Here is a 25,694-nt window from a genome sequence, read left to right on the forward strand (position 1 = left end):
TTTCTTCTACTTAATCCTGTGCTGTAGATTTTTTTGAGAGCTTGTGTAAGGAATGAGACCAGTAAGATTGTTGAGTGCTTTGAATAAGGGTACGCGCATTTTAGAATCGTTTCATTTCAATATGTAACAGAGAGTATTTTGTGAAGGAACAATTTTGACGTGGCATTTGGAAAAAAATCTCTTCAATGGCGGGGGATTTTTTTTGAAACCCTGATAGTTTGTCACTTATATTGAAAGCACGTGCGGACAAATCATGGCATTGTTTATGAAAGCGAAAATTGTTTTAATGCCAATTCGCTTCAATTGTCTGATTTGAAATCTCATTGTGAACGTACCCTAAATTTAAAATACTTTTAAATGGCATTGACCAGAGGTTTTTTCTGGTCGTGCGTTTAGTCGTTGGTCTGTTTGTTTATTACTTTAATGAATGGGTTTATTTTTAATTTTTAGAGGGGCATTCAAATGTGGAATGTCCCGAAACTAATTGTAGGTGGTTGCTCTTGCGAGTGAGGGAAATGTTTTAAGGGCACAATTTATTAAGATAAGTTACGTGTAATAAAAAAAAGACATGTCTAAAAAAATACGCACACGAAATTTTTTTGACGTGAGTCGTGATTAAAAGTAGCCTAAAACACCAAGCCGATTCTAAACATTTTATAATAATAATAATAGCTGTTAGACTTAATCTTAAAGTGCATGTATACATGGTGCAATCCTAAAATTCTAAATTTCATAACGGGTAAAAATAATTGTTTTTATACAACATAAACGTGATTGTGAAAAAAGAAAGGGACGCTAAAAGTCGGGTTAGGTTTCATCACAAATTCGTGGGCAAATGATTCTGATTTTTTTTAACATGAATAAAACAAATCGTACTTTAACATTGAAGGTGTAAGCAAAGGAAGGGACCAAAACATTGAAGCTGGTGGTGTTCGCTCCAAATTGTCAAGTGGCATTTAATTAAATTAAACGCCTTTTGTAGTTTATTTCAGCTCATTAATCTCATTTTGATTTCTCCGTTAATTCCACCGATATATGATTAAAATGTCGTCATTAGTCCACGGAATATGAGTATGGTGATTGCGATTGTTAGAATATGAAAAAAGTTGATCTTTTTTGTACTGACGTGGCAGAAATTATTTAAATACGCTTTTTAAAGTATGATAGACTGTGATAATCTAGATGTATAGCTGTTACGATTATTTTTAAATAAAAATCTTTATTTTTAGCCAAACCGTACGTGCTTTTTGCAAATTCTAAAGAATGTCTGCTTTACCGGCTCTCTTATCCATCTAAGCTTCTAGTGAAAAATTTGCTACTAGTGAGCAATAAAACTGGCAGAAATATTATAGAAATTTACCAATGTATTTTTTAATAGGCAAGAGTTATATACGTACTTTATTGTACATCAACTAACATTTAAACCTAACGTCCACTATTTTGAAATTAGAGTTAGTAACTTGATGTCTCAAAGATTAATCTCCTGAGGACTGCAGCCCGTTTTTGATTTTTTAAAGGATCTATTTGTTACAGTAACGTTTTAAACTCTTGACGTTTTCAGAAAATCTACTTGTTTATCGAACGGGAGAGTTTTATGTACATATTTTTAGTATTTACAAATTATAGTCTATGACGGAAATATCTAGAAGCCAGTCAAATAAGTGATATTTATTTTTCTTGTTTAAAACTATGATCTGATCTTTAACACTACTGCAATGCACTTAATGCTACCTGAGCATATATCCTGAATAGACGGTATGCTACACCAATTGTTTACCGAAAATTACTCTAAAAATACACTACTTATTAAATACCTTAAATATTAATGAATTAAAACAAAATATTATAGGCACAACCGACATCAAATATTTGAAAATAGTCAATAATTCAAGCCGTAGAACGATATAGTCTGATAACACGAGCATCTCAATTATAGAATAAACTCTTGTGGAAGTATACCTCAGACCTCAGTATGTTTTGCTTACTCTCATTTAACAGCAATGAAATAATGATTCGGATATATGTATTGATTCATTTTTTTTTTTCTGTTATCGAGAGGTTAAAATCACACCTTATTCAAAACCAGCCTGCCTACTTACAATCATTTATATAAAAATATGCGTACCTATCTAGATATTGGCTTATCCTATGTAACAATATGTGTTCTAAGCTCCACCACACATTGAAGCGAAAACTTGAGTACTTATACTGATATATATTACTATATTACACATGGTATAAGTAGACTGACAATAGGCGGATGTGCTAAAATAAACAAAGACGACTACTTGGTACTGAATAAGCTGTGATTTTTTCATATTTTCATTCTAATTGTATTGATTTTGTTGCGCAAATTATAGATCTGAGACTTATATGTATATTCAGAATCCGAAAAATTTGTTTATTTGTATATAAGGTTTTTTTTTTCTTAAAGATGTGATATAATTGAAATGCATTATCCACATATTCAGGGTACCAAAAGAAATAGGCATTTTTTCTGGATAATTTTTCTCTCTATCGACATAACAAGTATGTCATACGCCTCTCCTGGTCGTAATTGTTATAAAAATAAATGTTTTTCAGATTTCCTAGTTTATATTTAAAATTGTCTTTTAAGCTCACTTTAATTGTTTATCTATATGTAAAATTCTATTTGTGATAGATTTATTGCAGTGTATAAATGAAAATTGTATGTTTCTTAAGAATATGAACATATTTGTATCTATGATATTATAAATATATACATTGAAAAACTCACTTGCGTCATTTTATTTACATACTGTAACTCTCGTCCTGTAATCCCGCTTTTGTCGAAGAAAAGAAAATATAAGGAAAGTTTATATAATTTTTAAATAAATAACTATTTTTATTTATTTTATAACGTTTATTATAAAATTTTGGGAGAGAGAGGCAATGAGAACAAATAAATAATGAAAAACATGATTCGTGTATGAACTGAATCGATCGAAATGAAATGAACGAACGTCAAATGTAACATTTAAAAATAAATAACATCAGTCTTGCACAAATATTTTGGAAAGTTTTTAAATGTCCATCGATTGTAACCATTCGTTGGTCAATGCTTGAGAAGCCGTAGCTCTTAATGCTGGATCTGGCTCCACTAAACTTTCCAGAAACCCTGCAAAAGGAATAGCATCAAGCCTTTTCCATTTGTATTTCTCCACCAGCACGTCTTCGATTTTCCATATCCTCAAGTTATCAATAGGAACATCTTTTAAATGGCCTACCAAAAGAAGTCTAGAATCATTCTCAAATATTGCTAAATCTGCCAAATAAAAGTTATATTCTGTACATACAGTATTAAAATAAGAAAATTGTTTGTTTATATTACCATTGAAAAAGAATTTTTTAGATTCACTCCCTGTTTCAGTTATGTATCTGGGAATCCCACCTAAGGTCTCCCAGATTAAGCACAAGTGATCTATGTTTGCTGACATGTCAGTGGAGCCCTTAGGACTAAAAAGCATTTCCCCTGTAGCCAGCTCAAACGCCATACAACCCACAGACCATATGTCTGCAGGGTAACTATACCCAGCTCCCATGATCACTTCCAAAGCCCTATACTGCCTCGTTTGGATCTCCTGAGAGAAATGATGATCCTAGTAAGTTTTTTTAGATAATAATTTATCTTGAGACGGTTTTGAAAGACGTTACCACCCAGCAGGCGTTTCCTAGGTCAGCGATTTTAATTTCGATGTTGGGATTGACCCACATGGGAGCTATAAAACTAGTTTGGTTGTGGCGTTCCCTGTAATTGACTAGATCGCTCAAGTATATGTCGTTGGGGTAAGATGATGACCTTTGTTCGCCGATCCTGCTCATGATTTCATCATCGGATTGGTGCAAATTACTGTCTTTTTCAGTCCAAACTTCCGAACTAACTGAAAACATACACAAAGCCTGGAATTATGGATATCTTTTTGATTAATAAAGCTACTTTACCATATGATCTGGGTAATTCAACTCCTAATTCAGAGAAACGCTCCATTTTACCAACGATTTGTCTAATATAGGATTCGTCAACTTTGATTAAAATGTTTTCTGGCTTTATATCTGTGTGAATAATGTGGCATTCTTCGTGAAGATATGTTAGACCTCTTAAAACCTACAAAACCCTTTAAATTCTAGACGATTTGGAAGGTAAAAATCACAGCCGATTCATGACAGTCAGTCGACTTACGATCATTTATTTATGTTGTATTTATTATTTTTGTTTATGCCACCTTTATACACAAAAAAGTAGGCCGTTGGAGTTCTGAAGCCCTGGGGAGTCCGGTAAAAATACGGAATACAGTTGCCCTGGTGGTCAGGGTGCCCAAAATCGTTGAAAGGAGTCTCAGAGGCGAAATCTAAGTACAGGATCAGGTCTTCATTTGGATTTTCCTACTTTCGTCCGAAGGGTAAAAACAGGCAAAAATCGGAAGCTATCGACACTTTTTGAATATCGAACTATCGGTACTTTATGGAATATCTCAGGAACGGTAAATCGTCGAGATGATACTGTGATAGTATATTTGACGCTCCAAGGTTATATAAATGATTTTTTATTTTTTGTTTGAATTTTTTTATACGTTTTAATTTTCAAAATTTTGAGTGAAATAGCCTTTTTGGGATTTCTAAAAACGGATCTGGATAAAGCTGTGGTACTCAAAAACTAGCGAAGTCGACTGGCTGTCTAATAAATAGGCTGTGGTATGGGTACAATATTTTTACCTGAAAAATTATTTTGCAGACAGCGGGTACCTGTATGCCGCGAAAGTCACTTTGCATAAGAAGGTGTAGTAAGCTTGGTCCCATGATCTCTAAAGAAATTGCTGTGTGGACTCCGTTTTCGCTGATTAGTTTAAAAGTATCGACCATTTGGACTATGTTTTTGAAGCCCACGTGATTAGGATTCACTGACCTAGTCTCTTGGAGTAGTCTGATTTCGTCATTCGCTACTGCAGTGAACATAGGTGCCGATTTGCATATTTTTAGAGCTACATATCTAGGACCACTAAAATACAAAACTCTCAAACATTACAAGTACAAAAATTAATTGATGTGATATCTACAAAAATTTATTTCTCATATTTCTATAAATTTAGTCCTGTATACAGTAGGGGCTCATATACGAGAGGGATAATGGGGGTAATTACCCCTCCCAGGAACAATTTTAGAAGTATGGTAAAATGTGGCATCAAATAAAATGGTTACAATAGAAATTTTAATAATACCAATCAGAATAGAAAATCCAGACCAATCCAAGTTTATTTTCCCCCAGTAATAATACCTTTCAACGCAAATTAAATTTAAGTCTAAAATTTTGCTTAAATATTGCCACTACCCCTCCCATGCTCAATCTCTAGATGCGCCACTGGCAGTGGCGCACTAGACACCGACTTTTAGGGGAGCTGAATTTTTTTTTGAGGGGGGGAGGGGAAATTAGATCACTATAAGATAATATTGATTTACTTTAAAACCATTTTTAAACGACCCTCACTAATCAACTGGGGGTGATGCTAAGCCCCCCCCAAGTTGCGCCACTGGTCACTGATATACAGGGTGAGTCTTAAATAAGTGCACATATTGATACAGGTGGTATATACTGGTATATTTCGATCCAACACATATTATATGAGTTTCTTTCGCGATTTTTTTTTTGTATGTTTTAAAAAAATACATAAAATCTTAATAATATGGCAACATAGGTAGTAGTTGAAATTTAGAAGACCGAAACTCCAGAAAATATCCAGTGGTTTTCAAAATAAAAGCTAAAAATATTTTTTTTTCAAAGCAAAATAACTCAGCTATTTTAGACTTATGTTTCTTTTATCGAGATCTACTAGCCCTGAAAATAGGCTGTGCACTTATTTAAGATTCACTCTGTACATGACAGATATTAAATAAACGCTTCAAATGAATCTAGAAGACTAGAGTATGACTTGAGATTATTTTTTTTTATTATAAAATGTTTTTAACTACAATAAAACACTAGTATAATGTGAAATAAATAGGTATGGAGTAGCATCGCGTGATAATCTGTACTAAAATCGACAAGATTAGGTCAGATGTTGTGAAGTTAAATCGAGAAATAGGTTTTTCCGATATCGATTTATTTTCTCTTTTTCTGTCGAGAATAATTTATAACAGCTAGAGGGAAAACATATAACTTACTTTTCATATAAATTTTTACATAACCAAACAGTAGAGAAATGTCCCCATCCAAGTTTGCGGCTTACTTTGTACTGATTCCTTAAAACGTCCCCTATATTAATGGGCATATAGCCTCCAGCTTCGTATTCTGTTTCATCCTCTTGGCTTTCTCTATTTTCAATATACCTTAATTTCTTAATATCTTCTAAATCTAAAAGACTTACGTCTTTATTTGGCGAACTACAATAAAAGCAAAATTCCTCCTTTAGATTTCTGAAGTCACTCCGCCTCTCACTTACTATTTTACATTTATACAAGACTTAGTCCTTCTAGGATAAGGGATAGGGATTTTAACCACTACAACTTCTTCAACTTTCGATTCTAGTTCGATAGCTTCCTGAACGACTATTCTAGGCAATAATATAGCTGGGTTTGTGCGTTTGATTTTTATATACCTCTTATATAAAGCGTAGAGAAATATTGGAATGAATGGAATCAATAAGTGGTAAAATACTGAACGGAATCTGTCGAATAAGTAATAAAAATCGTAGCAGGATTGTTGTATTGTACTTGCGAAGCAGGATGAGTTGTTTGTCATTGTTTTAAACCACCCGTGATTAATTTACACTAGCGAAATTACTATAAATAAATAACATTAAATGCGTGCAACGATTTCCGAATTCCGTTTAAACATCCGAAAGATTTTTTCGCGCATTTTTAACTGCAGCCGATTGTTTTTCTCGCGTAAGTGAACTAGAGGTTCATTGATATTTTTTTATCAAAATTTTGCACTTTTAACTGACCATTGCACAACATGCGGGACATCGCGCGAAATATACACTCCGGTTAAAAATAGCCTGCCTTGGCACTATTCAAAAAATTCAAAACGCCAGATCAAAGTACACTAAAATAATATTTTTTATGTAATCTCTTTTTCCCGTTTTTAAAGTTTCGTAGTTCGGGAAGCTATCTTTGCATACCTAAGTAACTAAGTTTAACGAAATCGAAGAGCTTGTTTAAATGTATATATAAAACCAAAATGATTTCTATTTCTCCCTCTCTATAGACACTCAATTTTATAAACAACATAGTTTTTCAGTCTAGACTCTAAATTACTCAAGATTGATTCATTTCTATATCTATTTTATCGATAGTAGAATATATTTTGCTTCTTTTTTTACCCATGACGAAATATAGATCACATCCTATATACATAGATGTCTTCAAAGATGCGTTTAATATCGACAATTTAAAATATCGATAGATTTAGGTTTCATTTATTAGAATATATTTTGCTTCTTTTTTTACCCATGACGAAATATAGATCACATCCTATATAGATGTCTTTAAAGATGCCTTTAATATCGACAATTTAAAATATCGATAGTTTTAGGTTTCATTTATTGAATTTTATGAAATATATTTAGACTTCTCTGTACTTGTAAACTGGCTCAGCCCTGTGTTAACTATAATATTCTTTGCTCTGACTGATATTTCTATGATTTAGATCTCACTACCAACAGTATAGGGACGTTGGACAGTTTAAATCAGTAAAAATATCGATACCTTAGAACATCCCTACTGATTAATTAACTCTGAGTAATAAGCGAATAAGCCTAGATCATTTTATGATCTAAACTGACCATTTGCAGTCAAGTGGGCTTACGTTATATTAAATCATTCAAAATATCGATATCTCTGAACATCCTTTCTGGTATCTTTAATCGTAGATTTATAATTTATAATTTAGACTAATATAACATCTGTCTTCGGTCATTCTTACAGCAATATAACTGATAATCCTAGATGATTGTTATGATCTAAACTGATAAATTTCAGTTAGGAGACATTCAATAAATTGAAATCGTAAAAAAATATTGATATCTTTTGACATTCCTACTGATAAAATAATCTTGAACGATTATCCTGGATAATTTTTATGATAACTTATAGTGAACAAATTTTCGATAAATGAAATCGTTAAAAATGGATATAATAATGGCATGAACTGGTAATTCTTGATCAATTTTATGATTTGGACTGATAAGTGACCGTGAAACGACTTTCTACAAATCGTCAAAAATGTTGATCCTAACAGATAATTCTAGATCATTGCTTATTGTCTAGACTGAGAACTAACAGTAAAGGCACTTTCAAATTATTAAATCCTTTAAAATATCGACAATTTGAACATTACTAGTAACATATTGATCCTGACTGATAATCCTGGATAGTTTGTTGAAGGAACTTATCCTATATTAAATTGTGAAAAGTATATGACAATACCGGGTGCGTCTCAAAAGTGGCTCCTCCTATAAGTTTTTTATTTTTTCAGATAAAAAATCCAGATTTGGTATGTTAGTATATGACATAAATTAGAATTGATTGACGTATTCAATTGTTTTCGGTTACTTCTGGTTTTACCGGAAATGACTACAACTTTTGATTTTTAAATGACACTCTGAATAGATTGACATATCATATGTCCACTTTTAATATTTTTGCATATGGTTTATTTGAAATTGCAACACGCGATTCATAACAAATTATTCGTAAATTTTTTTTTCCAGATATGCTAATGAGGCACCCTCGTTCCATTTGAAAAAATTGAGATATGATTAAAAATACGATTTAGGCATCTTCAGGACAAGACACTAAAAACATTAGACGATCAAATGTATTTTTCCAAGGCTCCTTGATTAAAAATTTGTGTTTTTAACACAGCCTGGCACTTTAGATTGAAATTTAAAATACAATTTTGTTTCAAGCGTAAATGTCAAAAGTTGGCATATGATATGTCATTCTATTCAGAATGTTATTTTCTATCGAATAAAGTAAAAAAATACCGAGAGTGCCATTTAAAAATCAAAAGTTGTTGTAATTTCCGGTGAAACAGGAAGTGGCCGAAAAGAATTGAATACGTCAATCAATCCTAATTTATGTCATAAACTAGTTATAGAGTTGAGCCATTTTTGAGACACACCCGGTATAACGATATCAGAAATACTCTTGGTAAAGTAAGGCTGATTGATATCTCTAGATCATTTTCAAGATCTAGACTGATAACTTACAGTGAAGGACAGTCTCTTAGGAATACACTTTCACTCCTGGATCCTGGAGGTGACAGAGACAAAGAAAGATAGTCGGTACGGTCTTTAATATTGGCGGACTTGTACCGTCCGAGTTCGCTGGACAAGGAGAGGGTGGTTGTTTCTGGAAATTGCTGAGCCAATGGCGGGGACGGAAACCGGAACTCCTTGTAAGACCACTTCTCATCGCTGTCGCTCTTTTTTCGGCTGTTATATCGTGGCGTGTAACAGGCCTCCAGAGCTCTGAAAGCCCAATAATACAGCTTGATGGTCACGGCTTAACATAATAATTAATTTATTATTTTCTATTAACATTATCAAAATCTAATAAAAAATTCCATCGAAGCCCAATTATTACACATTTTTCAACACAGGATGTTAAAAAATATTAATTATTTTTATTACATATTTATTTACGTTATTATTATTAAAACTGTTTTAAAAAATATGTTGGTGTATATAGTTACCTAGTTGATTTGTGTAATGTTTTGTTTCTGTAACATCAAAAGTTCCAACGAAAATTGTACCTATACTGATAACTGTTATCAATGATTAATATTTAAGAGACATTTTTATTTGTACCAACAGCAATAAAGGTACATTCTAAATAGTTAAAATATTTACTTACTTCAAATTTTGAAAATTAAGTTAAATTTTAACGGAAATAATAAATGGATTTTATGAAAAAAATATAGGTGTATTGATAAGCACAAAGTCTCCTATATTTGATATTCCTTTGAGTAAATTTCTAGCTAGTTTGATAAAAAATATTGCCTTTTTAAGTTAATTTTTGACTTAGTTTGACCACAATAAGAGTCTTTGCTAGAGAGGTCATGTACCTTTCATTATTTAATTATCACTTTGATCGATTTTGATAATGCATTACGAATAGCCGATAACGAACAAAGGGATTCGAAAATGCGTACCTTTTCGTGGAAGCCTCTTCATCGAATAGATTTTTAGGTGTACCGGAGTATTTCTTCCAGTAGCTCTCGAACGAAAACGACTGTTTCTGAGAGAACTTTGTCTTGGACGAGAGCGGATAGAGGTTGTCGAAGGAGGCGTAAATCTCGGCGGATCTGAGAGGCCTGGCGCTGGCCTCCCCGCTGTTGGTCCTGGCTTGGATGAGTCTGGACCCCGCTGTGGTGGCCTGCGGCGTGTCCGGAGCCAGAGTGGCGAGGGGCCTTCCCAAAAAAAATCGGACGACTTGAAGACGTTGCTACGTTTTCTGTCCGCTTCTATTGAGTAGGACTTAACTTGTGCTGCATCAGTCATAATGGATTCGAGGCCAAGTCGGTTGATATGTTACGGTGCGCGACATTAGATTTCTCCTCGCCCGCCCGGAACTTTTGTGTGGAAAACCAACAAGCGGCGCGCATGACCGAAGGAAAGCCCGCTCGATAATCTCGAGGCCTTGGGAAATCGTCTGGAAATTCCGCGAGTCCGCTCGGTTTCCCTTTTGTTTAGACACCTGCCAACAAAAGGCCGGCAGTGGCACACTTTTCCAGAGGGGGCATTTTTGTTTTGTTTTATATCCCGCTTAACTGAGCAATCTATCTCGGATACTTAGCTGTTTCTTTGTCTTAGCTATGTCTGAGTAATGTGGATTTAAAGCAAGGGGAGTTGTTCACAATGACTATACTCTTTTTTATATCTATTGTTTTGCCAACATTGGAACGCTATTCCTTCTTAGTCTTAAGTAAATGGTACTTAATTATTGGAAACAAAAAATAGCCACCTGAGTGCCAGCTCACCAAGGGACAGAAGTTAATGAGAAAGCAAGCGTTCTAGCTAGAAAAGGAGCGAATACTCCACTAAATGGACCGGAACTGAGAACCGTTGTGCTTCCCAAGTGGAAACCAACTCAAAGCGGAACTCTAGAACCTGGAAGACTCCATCCATAACCTGGAATGGGAATCCTGAGATAATTTAAGTATTCAACGAAAAAAGAAGGAAGGCCCAATGTAGTTATACAATATGATCGAAAAAAAAACGGCATCAGCGATTACTATATGATATGAAGATTATTGCTGTTACTATGTTTATATGTAAATTTATATGGGACTGTATGTAAATGGGACTTATATGTAAATTATATGGAAATGTCACTGATGTTAATTTCCAAACCAACTGGACGCCGTTTTTTTTTTCGATCATACGGTACTTATTGTCATGAATTATGTACAAATGTATTTTATTTTCCAGAGCCTATATCAAAACATATTAAGCCTAAAGAATTAAAAGAATTTACAAAGCCTGAAATACCTAAACAATATAGTCTTTCAAAAATCAAAGTGAATTCAGTCCGAAAACCAAGGCAAGCATGAAACTTCCATGAAAAAGGCTTTAATAAGTACAATAGTAAAAATAATTCTGATCTTCTTGACAAAATGGCAAAGGTTTCCGTCTTTAAAAATGCATTTGTCTATAATTATAATTAAATAAAAATACATGACCAACGAGCTCGAAGAGTTAGATTTAAAAAAAAAATACCTCAAAAAGTAAGAAAAAATACCTAAATTTATGTTCTATTCGATAGGGAATTAAACTGTCTATCTGTGTGCAAAATCTCAATCGGAAATACTTAATTTTTATACAGTGCTGTACAAAAATCAATTTTTATTATTCTTATTTGATTAATTGGAATAATCTTATATCATAAAAAATCTTATATCATAAAAAGAATCGAACATACGAACCTATACAGAAATATCTTTCGAAAGATCTATATATGGTTCGTTTTAAGGCGATATAAAATAATTTGATACTAAGAAACAGTATATCTTCTCCAATAAATGCACAAAAAATACAGATCAATAATATTATTGCCTATATATCATATTTTTTTTTAAAATCTCCATACTGACTATTCGCTGGTGCGCTTCGTCGATACGATCGCTACTTCGTTTGGAAATTCGTCCATTATTGTGTTCGTGATTTTTCTTTTGATGGTTCGACCAAAAAACGACATTACGACGTTTCGCGGCACAATCCTATAGCATCGACGCATTCACGAAGCGCATCGACAAACCAAATCGACCAACCGCATCAGCGAATAGTGAATATGAAAAAAATAGTGAATATTATAAAGTAAATTTAGGTGTTAATAAAAAATAAAAAAGATATACCGACTGTATAAAAAGGAACGGAAATAAAAATATTTAAAGCAGTATAAATGGCTAAATATAATGTAAAATATTACTGATTTTTCTAAAGATAAATAAAATAATTTAAATTAAAAAAGATTGCAATTTTCTTTCTTTTTGTTACAATTTTTTAATAATTTAATTTGCTAAATAGATTCAAATCTCACAAGTTTTATAAAAATATAAGGGTAAAGAAAGGTATGTCGGTATGTATACACATAACGTAAATTAATTTTATGTGTTTCTAGTAACTGATATTCTACAACGAAGCAGTAACATTAAGTAGTTTATTGCTCGCATTTTTGATTGATAATGTCGAACTTAATTATAAGCAATATTAGATTATCTTGTGTTATTCTAAGAAATATAATTTATTTATTATTTATATTCTAAAATAAAAATTTAAAAATATCATACGGAATAATACAAAAAATTAAAACATTTACCTGAAATTAATAGTACATGCGTAAAATTTTAATTTATATGTACGTGATTACAAAGATAAACAAAATAATAAAAAAAACAAATACAAATGTAAATAAAACATAACAAAAATATAACATTAAATATCACACTGTAACATCACACAAAAATACTGTACTTATTAGATATAATGGCTTTATATATTGTTAAATATAAGATTTGTCATAAAATATTTTTTTGTAATAGCGCATCACTTGTAAAGGGCACTTCTCAATCGCAACTTCTTTTTTGACAATGAATAAATGATGAATTTCCCTGAATTTCACGAAAAAATAAATGTCTGTAGGGTGGGCCAAATACGTAGCCCCCACGATCTTAGGGGTACTGAGGTACTTCCAGTTCCTAATACCAAAATATCCTGGAGATTTCCAAAATATCGGTTTCCTTTTCAGCTTAACGTAAGGAGAAAGATATCGTTTTTCTTTCATTATAGCCATTATAGTGTCTAGCTCATAATTTATTGCCAGATGCAACATTTCTCTACTTCTCGGTATTTCCCAAGAATTACTCTTGATTTGGTTGCCTTTTAAATCAATCCAAGACACCAAATACAGTATGTTATCGTTAATTTGTTTGTGACTTAAAATGTCTTCTGGCGCGAAATATTCTTTGTCATTTTTGTAGGGCTTAGGCACACTGATTGTGTATGCAAAACCTTTATCTTCCTAAGTATAATAAAATAAAAATATTTTGAATAATAATGATTTAAAGGTACTTACCATTTCTAACAGTGGCTAGTGCGCTAAAAGTACTAATAAACAATATTCTAATCTAACTAACAATATTCTCACCTTTTATAAATTATTTTGTACTAATATTTGGCTATAGATGGCGCCAATCGATTTAAATTTGTGGGTAATCACTCAAAACTTAATATTTATATTAGGCATTAGAAGGGCATTAACAACATAATAAAAAAATCTTCAAAATTTAAATTATAAGAAACTAATATACTTAATTATGAATTGGTAGATAATTTTAAGATTCTTCGTCTTAATTTGTATTTTTTTATTTTTAGTAGGTATATTACTTATATAGTTTTTAATTATGAATTAACTGAAATAAGACTTCCAAAAGTACTAATAAAATATGTATATTTGAAAAAACTCAAGGTATATTTAATACACTGTGATTTACTGAAAAAATGTGAATCATGAACATGCAGTATGAAGTAATTTAATTACAAAAAAAATGAAAATTTAGTAACTGCTTATCAGGCAAATTTTTCCTCCAAAGCCGTTTTAGTCACTATCAGAATCGTCAGAATATGTGTCTTCGTAATCATCAAAGGATGCTGAAAATAAATAAACGCATATGAATTTATGAAAAAATTCATATATTTATCCTCCTGAGAATCTAAAATGAGGGACATAATATATATAGGGATATTAATCTTAAAAATAACTCGTAGAAGATGGTGGTACCTGAATATCTCCTCGTAGTTATCAAGCCACTAGTCGAAGGTACTGGCTCATTTAGCTGGTTCATGCCACTAGTGCTTGTAACTTGCCCTTCTATCAATGGGGCCAAGTAAGTACCAGTTCTCAAGTACAATTCACGCTCTGTAATAGTAGGATAGGCACACATTCGTTTGGGCGAGGAAGGGAATTTAAAATTGGGGTCTTTGGGATCTAGGTTGACAGGTTCTTCTTTTCTTTTACGGTCAGGATTATAAGTAAATTCAAATTCGGGAAACATTTTTTGGGGTTTTTCTTTTCGTTCTTTAATGAACTCCTCCAATGTATATTTGGAGTCTAAAAAATATATTGAGTTAATGTATCTAAGTCTATAGAGCTGTTTAGGCCCCTTAAAATCTAAACAATCACAGTATAATCAGAGTTTCAAGGAAGAAATGTGAGGAAATCGGCAAAAAAATACTTGGAGAGCCCCTAAGCTCATAGAGTTGTACATGGAATACTGGAAGCCTAAATAATACAATATTAAGCTCCGTCAGGATTTTTTAGTGTTTGAAGAAAAATAAAGAGAAAGGAAATATTTTCTAGCAGCCAGTCTCGATGATGTATCTAAAAAATACTGAAAGCCTAATTAATAAATTTTACCTCTAGGCCCTGAACGTCTCTAAAAAATAATAATTTATTTAGGATATATATCAAATTAACAGTATAATTTCCTGATAAGCACTTACGAAATTCAGGGTATCTTATGTAAGTCACAAATAAAACCCTGTAACGAGTTTTATCAAACCAAGTTAGTAGAGACCATTCTTCTGCAGTAAAGAACCTTTGTAGGATAGATTCAATCTGGCAAACACCAAGCTGAGAAACATTTGAGGCATTTATGTTGCTTAAGTCCATTTTAGCACATTTAATTTTGGAAATCCAAATAAAAATCAATAATATCGATTTTTGAGTGACAGAACCGTTTGATTTGACAGTTAATGACAGTCCATAACCGGAAGATACCATTTGAGGGCCCTTTTCCACCTCCAATAGAAAAAAGTCAGTCAAGTAACTGCACTAATTTAATACAAATTTAATTAAATAACATCTATTTTTAAATTGATAAAAGCTCGAATAATATGATTAGGTATTTCTTGATATTTCTTCAAGAATTTAGGAATAAATTATCTATAGATTTAGCAAAATGTCAAATATATATCCAGTTTTTAAGCCCTGGTTTGAGTAGCTAGGCCAATTTGTGTCAAACTTTATGTTGACCCTTACTGAATTGCTGGTAAATTTAATAAAGCAAATAAAACTGGTTTTTATAAGTTTAAAGCACCACTTACAGTATTCAGGATGTTTAATGTAAGTAACAAAAAGAATCCTAGTGCGAGTCTTATCAAATTCAGACATCTCATCCCATTCTTCAGCGTCAAAGAAGATCCTAGCCATGTTCTCAATCTCATCAACATCCATTTCAGTTATATTTTCAGGAGTTAGCTTGTTAAAATCCATTTTTACCAAAAAAAAATATTTTCCCCTGACATCTGCAGTGACAATTATAACATTTTTGAGGTTTTCCAAATACAGAATTAATCAAAAGTTATGCTTCGAAAGGCCATAGAACAATTTACCTTTTTAGGGATTGTACTTTAATAAATCCTTTATTAAATAGCTAAAATAGCCATTGAGCTTTTCAAAGCATACATTTTTTCTAGGAAATTCCAATACATGGTCATATAATTCTGTAAACATACTCACCTTACGAAGGTAAAGATTTACAGTTTTCAGTTAAAAAAAAATCTTATTTAGAAGTAATATTTTTAATTAAAAAATAAATAATTCCAGGACATGTGCAGATGTGTTCGAGCTTAATAATACTTATTAATAACTAGTAGCATACAATAATCTACAAACTATAACATTAAAGTAAAATATGGCTGTGTTTGTTCATAGTTTGTACCCTTGTTAAGTCGATGTTAATGGGTTAAATAATCGCATTCATACAATTTCAAACAAACTGACTTGGTCTACAGAGAGAGCACACATCAAAACCTATTTTTCTAAAGACATTAAGTTATAATTGCATGCAAATACTGCTTCATATACTTAATATCATTATTTCAAATTGTCTTTAGGGCTTCTTGATAGAACAATCCATGTTTTTATAACTAATAACACAAGTCAACATCTTAGCAAAACCTACAAACTAAATATCACATAACTTGTTATAATATAACATATAGTTTTTTTCATTTATTTAGAAGTTTATTTTCAACTGGATCATATGACACAGTTTTTACTTGTTCATGTTTCCTTTGTATCTTATTTTTTCTCCATCTCCAAATTACTATAAGAGCTATTATACAAATGATTCCAATAGTGATCCCTACACCAATACCGATTTTACAAAGAAATTTAGACTGCTGAACATGATGGAGTTTTTTCAGGCAAGTTTCATAGATTTTTGAATCTTCCTCACTTAGTTGATGGCTTGAACAGTCTGAAACACACAATAAGCATAAACATCAGAGTTTAAACAAAAATAAAAATATTTATTTTTGAATTTATTAATCTTTTTAACCTCTTGATACGCCACTGCTAGAGACGTTATTTTAGTTTAAAGAAATATTTAAAAACTTATTGATATATGTATTTTGAATTTCTATTTTATACCTTATCTTGAATACTATATTTTATAGTAAAGCATAAATAAATTCATATTTTCAAAGGAAATATACGCTTCACGACCCTACTGAACTCTTATCTAAGAAGTATGATACACAAAAGAACAGCAAGATAAATAATAAAAAGTTTACTAATTCAAATTTTTCTTTTAAAAACAATTAATTTTTTTTTGGTTAATAAGCATCAAAGAAAAATTATCTGACATTATTATTTACTTTTAAAATGAATAAATAAATACCTTTCTCTGAAACAGAACAAATAAACTTTGAAAATTTGACATTCCTTTCTTCTAACCAGTTGTTTAAAACCCAGCAATCACAAGAAGATTTGAAAAATGCTGTTACATTTTCGTGGTCCAAAATTTGCAGATTACAAAGTCCTGCAAAGTGTTTTGGAACAATGTAGTTAAACTGGTTACCTACAAAAAAAACATAATTATTGTGATTAATTAATAATCTGTTATAAGTACCAGTAATATTAAGCTTTGCCAAATAAATCATTTCCCCAAAGTCTGGAAAATCCTTTGGCTCATTTTCGCTGGTAATCAGACTAACGTCCAGCTTAGTTATGGGACTAGAAATAGGGCTGGCATCTTGGATAGATTCTGATAGATTCAGATTTGTATTTTGACTTAAGTATAATGTTTTTAAGGATGGCAGTTTGAAGATTGTGGGAGGCAGTTTCCCCAAAGCGTTCAGTGACAAATCAAGAGTCTCTAATTTATCCAGGTCTTCAAATGTATTTTCTTCAATATTTGTAATAAGATTATCAGCTAAGTACAAGTATTTTATGTGTGGGTGTTTCTGGAAATCCGATCTGCTGATCTTTCTTATTCTGTTAAAGGATAAATCGACAACCTATAATAAAATAAGTAAGTAAGGTAATAAGGTGGGGATTCAATAAAATCTCTTATGTAACATCCCAATTGTGTATTTAATAGATCAACTGCATACAATGGGTCTATTAGCGACCCTTTTGTTATCTAGGACCTACCGTTTAATTATATAATTTTACGACATGTGTTGTTGTGGCTACGAAACGTTTTTAGTAAAATAAATGTAGATTTACGTAAAGTAAATCGACTGATAAAATCATTAGTTACTAAGGGTCACCGCCTAATGCTTTTTTAATGAACTTAAAAGGTACTTACTTCGACATCTGATGAAAGACATTTAGGAAATTCTTTCCAATTCATATTAAAACAATCCGAACTTTTAAGTCCGTGAATTCTAGTAGTTTTACATTTTTGATCCTTGCAATTCGAATAACTTCTTGGAACAAACAGTAGAATTAAAATAATTGCCTGAAAATTTAGCAACATTGTCTTCGTCCCTCAGAACTAAAAATAAATTAATAGGATTAAAATTTAATCGCTTTAATTAGGTTTTAGAACAAAATCATATTTTGCGAAATACTGCTTATGTTTTTTCCTTTATCTATATTATCTCAAGATACAAAAATAAATCTAATCAAGACCTGTTCTGGTGAAAAGCTTTGCTTACTTACCATTTTTAAATTTGACGATGATTTATATTCGGAAAATCACATATCACATCGTAATCCTTTAGAAAAAATCGGTTTTTGAACAGCACAAGCAGCGCACTGCTTTAAACCACTAATAAAAATTTAACTAGCTAAATTACACTACTCATTTAACCGATCGCAGTCCTGCAAGCTTACTAAAACCACCGTAGAAATTTAATTACAAGGAAGAGAAGCAACAAGAAATATTTGGGCACTTATTGATAACGATTGGACATCGACCAACATCGTTTAACTTCTGCACGGACAATTTTAAATTAACTACTCCCACAAATAAAAAAACAAAACTTGCGCTTAATCAAATAAAAGCGTTCTTAATGATCTTGAATTACACATCGCCTCTATTGTAGTGGTTCTGAAGATTAAGTATTCAAGCCTTATCGTTGTTTATCACAAATTACACATTTTATAGAATTTTAAGATTACTATTCTAATTAGTAAGGGATTGGAAAAATGGTTTCTGTTGTTCAGTGATAATAATGTTTGTGCCTTTGCTAGAGCTCTTAATTAAGGATGATTCAGATTCATAAAACCGTAGCCTTTGACCCATCTTCAATTAAAGAAATTTAACTGGAATCGTTCACTTAATTTAAATGCCCTAGTATTATTGAAAAAATACAGAAATTATTTTTACGCCTGCTATCAATAATTCATTTTTATAAAAATATTTATTTTCTATAAAAATGTAACAAAATGTTTTTAAAGTTGTATTAATTCCGACAAATAAAATTGAAGGATTTTATTTCCCGCCGATGAAGTCTAGTGTATTTCTGGTTGCCTAAATTAGAAAAGCTTTTATATTGATTTTAAAATATTTTGAAATTGAGAGTAAATTACGCCCCATTTTTGAAATATAATACTTGCTAACTTTGCGATAGAAAATAGTAAATATATTTTTTATCAGACGCACTATCAATTAAATAGTTTAATCAACAGTACACAGACTAGCTTTAAAGCATTGGATACACATACCGTTACCTGTTCAATCAAAAGGTAAGGTAGGCAAGTAAAACCGTGTGGGTAGATAAAAAACGGTTCGGTGTACTAGAACATACAACTTCATAGTAAACTTCTATGAATTTTCTCAACTTCACTAAATACAATGCTATAATTGATAAAAACGCAGGTGAAACTTCAATTTCGTACGCTAATTTTTCATCAGTCTTACTTGACCGGTAAAACTGTCTTACACGTGTAGACAGGGCCTTATTATAGGTATTTCAAATTTTATTAATTCTTTTTTAAAGAAACACAATATTTCCATGTTTTTGTCTTTATTTTATGTAAATGATCCAATAGTATAAAATAATTCTTTCAATGATCAAGCTCTATACTACACACTTATGGAACTAAAAAAGAAGATAGAAATGACACTACCTTATAATTAATAAATGCAAGGAATATTAAAAAACCGAAGAAGTCCAAAACAGCCAGTAAATTTGCTTTGGACTGACAGTCTTGAGCTAAATACCTAAACATAGTAAGAGGGGTATGTTTGACATAATATGAACTTAAATATTTTGTTCAATAAATATATATTTCGATATTAATTTCTAAATATTAATATATGATCAGTAATACTAAAGAAGGCTCTGAGAGGGACATAGACTGTTGATATGTATAATACCAATACAATCTATTTAGATTAAAAATTGACACCATTACTTTAAAGCAACTAAAACAATAAAGGGATTGATTGATGATTTTCATATATAAATAAAAATATAAATATAAAATACCACAGAAAAAAAGTAGGTTACCGAGAACACCCTTTTTAAACAGATTCTGTTTGGAATTCCGATAATGCGTGGATCGGGTTCTGAACCTTTTTCTGTGACCCTTTCCTGACTTTGGCACGAACTTCCTCAGGCTTCTCAGGCCTCACTAAAGGCTTCTTCTCGGGAGCCTTCATCTTCCATACAACAATTGGAGACTAGAAATTAATTAAATAAATTAATTCATATTAATTTGTTAAGAAAGAGTGTTAAACTTACGGCAACGGTTCCTTGTTGTCTTGGGTATTTTGTTGAGGCAACATACGACGCTTTAACTGTCAAAACGACAGCGTTCATCAGATTTTTAGCAGCTTGAATTAATGATGTGGCACTATCTAAGCCTGAAACAATTAGCTCACCACTGATATTTTGCACATCAGCTTTCACCTTGGAGGTGATGTTCATTTGATGACAGTAAAGCGCTATACGTTGCAAATACGCCAACAAATCTTTCTTCGTTGAGCTTTCTGGACACTGGTCTGCGATTTGCCGGGTGAGTTTATCCAGCTTTGTGCCGGCTTCGGATATCTTTTTCGCCGCGTTGATGACATCCATTGTGGTTTTTAACGGGCCGCGACCTCTGGTGAAGTCGGTCATCTCCATCATGATGACGCACATGTGTTTCGCCAGAACGATGATGTCGTTGCCCGTGTCATCCCACTTGGCCACTTCCCTGTCAAACTTGAGCTTCTCGCTCCTGAAATATTCCACCTGTTGGAGGATCTTCTGTTTATCTTCCTCAGGCATCTTGCCCATGGCTTCGCGAGCTGTCGTTATACCGCTTATCTCCGGATATTCATCCACGTTATGTTCTCCTGTATGGGCACTTGATTTGCTCTTGGTTTCTAATGTGTAATTTTCATCAAGCTCCACATCTTCAGGGTCTAAGTCTTCGTCGGCCCGATTCATAAGTACGGCACGACGAATTTCACGCACACCATCGTAGACCAGACGGGAAGCGTCAATAAATTCGTTTTCATCCAGTTCTTTCGCAGGTTGTCCTTGCTGGCCACTCAAAATTGTTTGAACTGCCACCTGGACCCTCTGTGTGAATTTAGGCATCACCTGATCATTCAGCACCTAAAATAAAATTGGAGGTATGAATTTTCACTCTGAAAAAATAGGAAAAGGTCATAATATTACCTTCACTGCCTCCAAAACTCGTTTCGTGTAAATACAAGGCTCATAATTATCCATTTCCGCCGCGACCACAACAGCAATACGCCCAGTACGGCCTCTGATTGCCGCTGCGGTACGTTCCAATGTGTCTGCTTCATTCTCCTGAAGAGCTAGGACACACTTGTTCACATCTTCCAAAATGTGATTTTCAGAGACAGCCAAAAAGTCATCTACTGTTGTTATATCATCGATGGCCTCTGTTAAAATTCTGACTTGATTCTCCCAATTATATTTGAAGGCATCCATGTTTTCTTGAGCAACTTTGCTCCTGGATCTGGCTGCTAGAATTCTAGCTGCATTAATTACTTCAGGGCAAAGTGAATCAATTTGGGCGGCCGCATAGCGCACCATTTTAACTCCATCCTCAAGGCTGGACATACTGCAAACTAAATTTGCGACCTCAACGAGCTTATTTGAATGTTCAGTAAAAACGTAGGCATTCTCCTCTACTTGTTTCTCATCTCCGTTTTCAGCTGCCTTGATGAGAATCAGTAGAGGAATGCTAGTCTCCATGAAGCTATCAGATATGTGGTCCACAACAGCTTTCCTTAGCTGTCTCCTCAAATCTTTTGTCTTCCCTTTCATATTATTTATAGCATTTGCTAGGCTCTCAGATTTATCTTTGTTACCCATCTACAAAAAAAAATGGAAGTGAGAATGAAATTTCATCGAAAACATTTGCAAGACATGAAGAGAAAGAACAAGTAAAAGGAAAGAATATTGTAGTAAGTTGAAGAGAAGTAACAGAATGAATTGCCAAATATATAGGATAACATTTAACACTCAGGCAAGATGGATGTAAAATTCATGATCATTTTGGCGCGCTGTATATGGTCTAGGAAAGATGAGGTCCTAACAATTAACATCAAAACAGCTAGAAATAATATTTACCCGGCCAGTGACTCCACGCAGTACCTCCAACTGCTACAGAGGTAAAACAAATTCTTTCAATCTCTATTTTTTATATAAAACTTTACTTATGGAGAGAAAATCATAATAAAAAATAAAAGTTTTGATACTTAAAAACACAGTGATTCATAACTTACATTTGACATATATTCCGACAAAAGATCTTGCAGTGCTTGACGGACAGCGTTACATTCAGCAACAATGCGTTCTCGTCTATCATCGCGAGTGCAGCTTGAATCTGCCATGAGTGCTGCACCACTTATAATGCTTTCTAAACGTTCCTCTAATGATGGCCTAGTGTGAACCTACAAACATCAGTGTTTCAAACATTGATTAATAATAAACACAAGCATCATTCTTACCTCATTATATGCCAAAGGCTCTATTACTATATTTTCATCAAAATCATCTAAGGCAGCAGCAAGTTCACCTGGACCATCATACGGGCCTGCTACTGGAGGTGTTCTACCTTGAGCAACATCACTAATAGTGTTCACAGCTTCACAAACCTGCGCAATATTTTTAATTGGCATAGTAATTAATAAAAACAATATAATAAAACATACCTGTTTGAGAACATAGTCTCTATTTGCTTTAGCTGCTGCAAGCTCTGGATGACGTACATACACTTTTGAAGCTGTTAACAACATAGTAGAATGTTTCTTTAAAACAGCTCTTGCTGCAGCTAAATCATCCCTAAGCTGAGGGTCTTTTAGTTCCTGCTGCCTCTTAGCAGCCTGGTTCATTAATTCATTTGCATTCTGCCTGAATGTTTCTATATTATCCAGCAGTTCTCCATTGCTTGATGCATTTTTCAGTTTCTCCAAATCATTTTCTACTATATGAAGGGATTTTAGTAGTAAATGGACATCAACCATGTCTGCCAAAATAAGTAGCCGTGTAACAGCTGACAATAAATTTCTGGCTGCCCGAACCATATTGCTGCGCTTCAATGAAGAACAGGGATCTTCTGAAAACTCCCTAGCATCTCTACTCATTTGTGTACCTGCCATTTCAATAAAAACTAAATTTTTGAACAAAAAATTAATTGGTGGGCATACCTGTCTTTCTTACTTCATCAACAGCTGCAAGCATTTCCTCAGTAATATCAGGATTTTCATAAGCAATCTGCTCTCCTTTTTCGATGAAGTTTTCAGTGGCTTTTTCCACTGTGCTTACCAATGCATTCGCACGTTTGGACTTGCCTTTCTTCTTCTTTGATGGGCCGTTTGTATTGACTAGTGTTGTAACTTGAAGCACCAAAGGCTCCAAAGTCTTCTCGACAGACATTGTCCTTATCTCTAAATTCTTCGGGTCCCATTTCAGCCCAAAGTGATCAGTTGTTGTCATTTTAAGCTCTAAAAACAGTTGTTACTAATACAAGGGTGTGAACACGAATCATACAACGATTATCTCAGTAGTGACTCATAAGATTTGAGTGAAATCTACTTAAAAACAAACCCCTCCTACCTTTAAGAATATAAATTTTATTGCACTTCACCTTCACACCTTTGGCACTTTACTGTCAGCAAACTGAAAACTGTACACTAGGATTTAATATATTTTGAATTAAATCTAAGGAAAAATAAAATAAAAAAATATGATAGTATTACGCTATTATCATATCATTTACTTTGCACTGTGTTTTATAAAAGTAATCAATTTGTTTTGTGGCGTGTTATGTGACTACGAATATGCTACAACTTTCCATTCTACGAGTCACGAATTTTCCACATTGACAGCTCTGAAATTCGTAGTTGACTGCGTTGATCGTAGTCAAGACAAAGTCCTGTAAAAAAAAGACCGCTTTTTTACTGAAAAAAAGTTTTATGAAATCACAGTAGATGGCGACATACGTAGTTTAAAAAAGGGACTTTTTTAAAAATGTGTTAGGCAGGGCTGGCGCTATAATAATTATATTTTAGTTCTCTAATTGATATGAAATAACACCTTTATTTTAAAATAATGTATGTTTGTAGGTGTAATTATTCTATGCAGTTACATATTTAGAAGAACATACAAATTAGATTAATCCTAATAAACTAGGCAGATATCTTGGATTTTTCAGAAAATAAATATAAGTATACCGTGTATTTGAAAAAATAAGGACATTTGAAACACAAAAAATCTAGATTAAACTGTTTCATGTTTAAAATAATAAGGTTTCTTTAGCACATTACAAAGAATTTTGCCATCACTTTTGTTGTTTGATTTGATTTGATTTGAATCACTATCCTGAATAAAAAGAGAATAGTCAAATAAAAAAATACAAAAACTTGTTTTCATCACAAGCTTCATCATGTACATCTGTGATCTACATATTTAAATTTGAGTAGGTACCTAACATTCTCTATATTATGATGAACAAATGGAAGTTTTAAAATCGATATCAATACCGATTTAGAAAATAATTCAACATCTATGAGATACGAACATACATAATTTTTAATTCATAGTATCTGTAATGTTTTTTCAGAAAAAGAAAATTGCTTAAGCCTTGTATTTACTGTTTGATGTCGTATTATTAGTTTATAATATCTGTAATGAATTTCAAAAATAAAGTATTAAAAAAATGTAAATGTCTAGTACCTGTAATGTATTTTAATAAATTTATAAGAAATATATTATACTATATCAAAAGTTTGTAAACAGGGCTTTAAAAATTCCTGTATATATTGTTTAAGTACATACTAGATAATTAATATTTAACAAGTACTAGATATGAAAACACTTATTTCTATATGATAATATATTGTAACAAATTAAAAAAAAAGGATATTTATAAGATTTATACAGTGTTTTAAGGAGAGTGCAGTGGAAGATAAAGTTTATTTGTATCTGTCGCGCACTGTAACGAAAAACAACAAATTAAAAAATGGGGGACAAACATAGATGACCACAACGAAGTACTGTCAAACCTATCCGTACTACCTACTACCTCCTGCATCTAAATTCCCAACAGTCCACCACTAAGTGTGTGATAGTCGGTGTGTTCAGTTGCGTGGTACCGTGGAAATCATTCATTACGACATAAATCGCCTACTTGATCGTATACGGCATAAAACATAGACGATAAACATTAGTGTACAGTGTGTTTCTTATATTTGTGAAACGGATTTTTAAAAACTACATCCAGATATTTTTTCTCTATGTAAGTCCACAATATATATTTTTTTAAATACAATTTAAAAAAATAAATAAACTTGCGCGAATTTTGATTTAAAATTTTTGTTTTTTAAAATTTGTATATATTGGTACTTTTTAATTAAGAAAAAATATTAGCTTTAATATATTTTTAAAAAAGTAGTTGATTTTTGAATAGGT

The 25,694-nt window shown here is 32.4% G+C and overlaps 6 protein-coding genes across 10 annotated transcripts in view; 1 reads left to right on the forward strand and 5 right to left on the reverse strand.

The window, feature by feature from the left end:
* Window positions 1–2,897: 2,897 nt before the first annotated feature.
* LOC115882467 (SRSF protein kinase 3-like) lies at window positions 2,898–10,520 on the reverse strand. The gene is made up of 9 exons (XM_030900537.1): window positions 10,172–10,520; window positions 9,713–9,784; window positions 9,228–9,522; window positions 6,178–6,396; window positions 4,735–5,017; window positions 3,964–4,126; window positions 3,676–3,902; window positions 3,353–3,620; window positions 2,898–3,244 (listed from the first exon to the last, which is right to left on the reverse strand). The coding sequence occupies exons 1-9, from the start codon at window positions 10,518–10,520 to the stop codon at window positions 3,045–3,047; spliced, it is 2,076 nt and encodes a 691-aa protein (XP_030756397.1). The 3' UTR covers window positions 2,898–3,044.
* A 2,453-nt stretch (window positions 10,521–12,973) lies between these two features.
* Window positions 12,974–13,634, reverse strand: LOC115882535. Its single transcript, XM_030900657.1, has 2 exons — window positions 13,594–13,634; window positions 12,974–13,539 (listed from the first exon to the last, which is right to left on the reverse strand). Exons 1-2 carry the CDS (start codon window positions 13,594–13,596, stop codon window positions 13,021–13,023), a joined length of 522 nt encoding a protein of 173 aa, XP_030756517.1. The 5' UTR covers window positions 13,597–13,634; the 3' UTR covers window positions 12,974–13,020.
* A 344-nt stretch (window positions 13,635–13,978) lies between these two features.
* Window positions 13,979–15,820, reverse strand: LOC115882277. Of its 3 annotated transcripts, none has more exons than XM_030900237.1 (4): window positions 15,624–15,773; window positions 15,021–15,318; window positions 14,299–14,628; window positions 13,979–14,168 (listed from the first exon to the last, which is right to left on the reverse strand). In XM_030900237.1, the coding sequence occupies exons 1-4, from the start codon at window positions 15,747–15,749 to the stop codon at window positions 14,116–14,118; spliced, it is 807 nt and encodes a 268-aa protein (XP_030756097.1). In that variant the 5' UTR covers window positions 15,750–15,773; the 3' UTR covers window positions 13,979–14,115. The 3 variants fall into 3 exon arrangements, with proteins under 3 accessions (XP_030756097.1, XP_030756096.1, XP_030756098.1); XM_030900236.1 differs by having other exon boundaries at window positions 13,979–14,230; XM_030900238.1 differs by lacking the exon at window positions 15,021–15,318 and having other exon boundaries at window positions 13,979–14,230; window positions 15,624–15,820.
* Window positions 15,821–16,081: 261 nt separating this feature from the next.
* LOC115882276 (toll-like receptor 2 type-1) lies at window positions 16,082–18,962 on the reverse strand. The gene is made up of 5 exons (XM_030900235.1): window positions 18,472–18,962; window positions 18,116–18,304; window positions 17,435–17,822; window positions 17,204–17,383; window positions 16,082–16,780 (listed from the first exon to the last, which is right to left on the reverse strand). Exons 2-5 carry the CDS (start codon window positions 18,284–18,286, stop codon window positions 16,530–16,532), a joined length of 990 nt encoding a protein of 329 aa, XP_030756095.1. The 5' UTR covers window positions 18,287–18,304; window positions 18,472–18,962; the 3' UTR covers window positions 16,082–16,529.
* An 802-nt stretch (window positions 18,963–19,764) lies between these two features.
* Window positions 19,765–24,093, reverse strand: LOC115882209 (catenin alpha). 2 transcript variants are annotated; one of them, XM_030900113.1, is made up of 9 exons: window positions 24,004–24,093; window positions 23,841–23,945; window positions 23,432–23,728; window positions 22,937–23,376; window positions 22,733–22,879; window positions 22,508–22,675; window positions 21,426–22,094; window positions 20,502–21,362; window positions 20,035–20,440 (listed from the first exon to the last, which is right to left on the reverse strand). In XM_030900113.1, exons 3-9 carry the CDS (start codon window positions 23,718–23,720, stop codon window positions 20,282–20,284), a joined length of 2,733 nt encoding a protein of 910 aa, XP_030755973.1. In that variant the 5' UTR covers window positions 23,721–23,728; window positions 23,841–23,945; window positions 24,004–24,093; the 3' UTR covers window positions 20,035–20,281. The 2 variants fall into 2 exon arrangements, with proteins under 2 accessions (XP_030755974.1, XP_030755973.1); XM_030900114.1 differs by having other exon boundaries at window positions 19,765–20,440; window positions 23,841–24,068.
* A 1,064-nt stretch (window positions 24,094–25,157) lies between these two features.
* The window catches only part of LOC115882566 (rho GTPase-activating protein 7), a 65,829-nt gene continuing 65,292 nt past the window's right edge, over window positions 25,158–25,694 (forward strand). For both annotated transcript variants that reach the window (XM_030900741.1, XM_030900743.1), the window contains exon 1: window positions 25,158–25,521. The gene's annotated coding sequence lies outside the window, so the exon portion shown is untranslated. The remainder of the gene's footprint in view (window positions 25,522–25,694) is intronic.

Source organism: Sitophilus oryzae, unplaced genomic scaffold (genome assembly GCF_002938485.1).
Source record: "Sitophilus oryzae breed Bouriz unplaced genomic scaffold, Soryzae_2.0 scaffold_177_pilon_pilon, whole genome shotgun sequence".
Lineage (NCBI taxonomy): Eukaryota > Metazoa > Arthropoda > Insecta > Coleoptera > Curculionidae > Sitophilus > Sitophilus oryzae.

Excerpts from the sequence above, each read along its gene's own strand:
- LOC115882467 (XM_030900537.1), bottom strand. The coding sequence starts at position 10,520 with ATGACTGATGCAGCACAAGTTAAGTCCTACTCAATAGAAGCGGACAGA. Across the intron at positions 3,621-3,675 it reads TAGGAAACGCCTGCTGGGTG|GATCATCATTTCTCTCAGGA; the intron begins GTAACGTCTTTC and ends AAAACTTACTAG. Across the intron at positions 3,245-3,352 it reads TAAAAAATTCTTTTTCAATG|GCCATTTAAAAGATGTTCCT; the intron begins GTAATATAAACA and ends TTCTTTTGGTAG.
- LOC115882277 (XM_030900236.1), bottom strand. The coding sequence starts at position 15,749 with ATGTTGATGAGATTGAGAACATGGCTAGGATCTTCTTTGACGCTGAAG. Across the intron at positions 14,629-15,020 it reads CATAAGATACCCTGAATTTC|ACTCCAAATATACATTGGAG; the intron begins GTAAGTGCTTAT and ends TATATTTTTTAG. Across the intron at positions 14,231-14,298 it reads AACTACGAGGAGATATTCAG|ATTCTCAGGAGGATAAATAT; the intron begins GTACCACCATCT and ends CCCTCATTTTAG.
- LOC115882276 (XM_030900235.1), bottom strand. The coding sequence starts at position 18,286 with ATGTTGCTAAATTTTCAGGCAATTATTTTAATTCTACTGTTTGTTCCA. Across the intron at positions 17,823-18,115 it reads GTCTTTCATCAGATGTCGAA|GTTGTCGATTTATCCTTTAA; the intron begins GTAAGTACCTTT and ends ATTTTATTATAG. Across the intron at positions 16,781-17,203 it reads TTGTTCTGTTTCAGAGAAAG|ACTGTTCAAGCCATCAACTA; the intron begins GTATTTATTTAT and ends TGTGTGTTTCAG.
- LOC115882209 (XM_030900114.1), bottom strand. The coding sequence starts at position 23,720 with ATGACAACAACTGATCACTTTGGGCTGAAATGGGACCCGAAGAATTTA. Across the intron at positions 23,377-23,431 it reads TGATGAAGTAAGAAAGACAG|GTACACAAATGAGTAGAGAT; the intron begins GTATGCCCACCA and ends TTGAAATGGCAG. Across the intron at positions 21,363-21,425 it reads GAGTTTTGGAGGCAGTGAAG|GTGCTGAATGATCAGGTGAT; the intron begins GTAATATTATGA and ends ATTTTATTTTAG.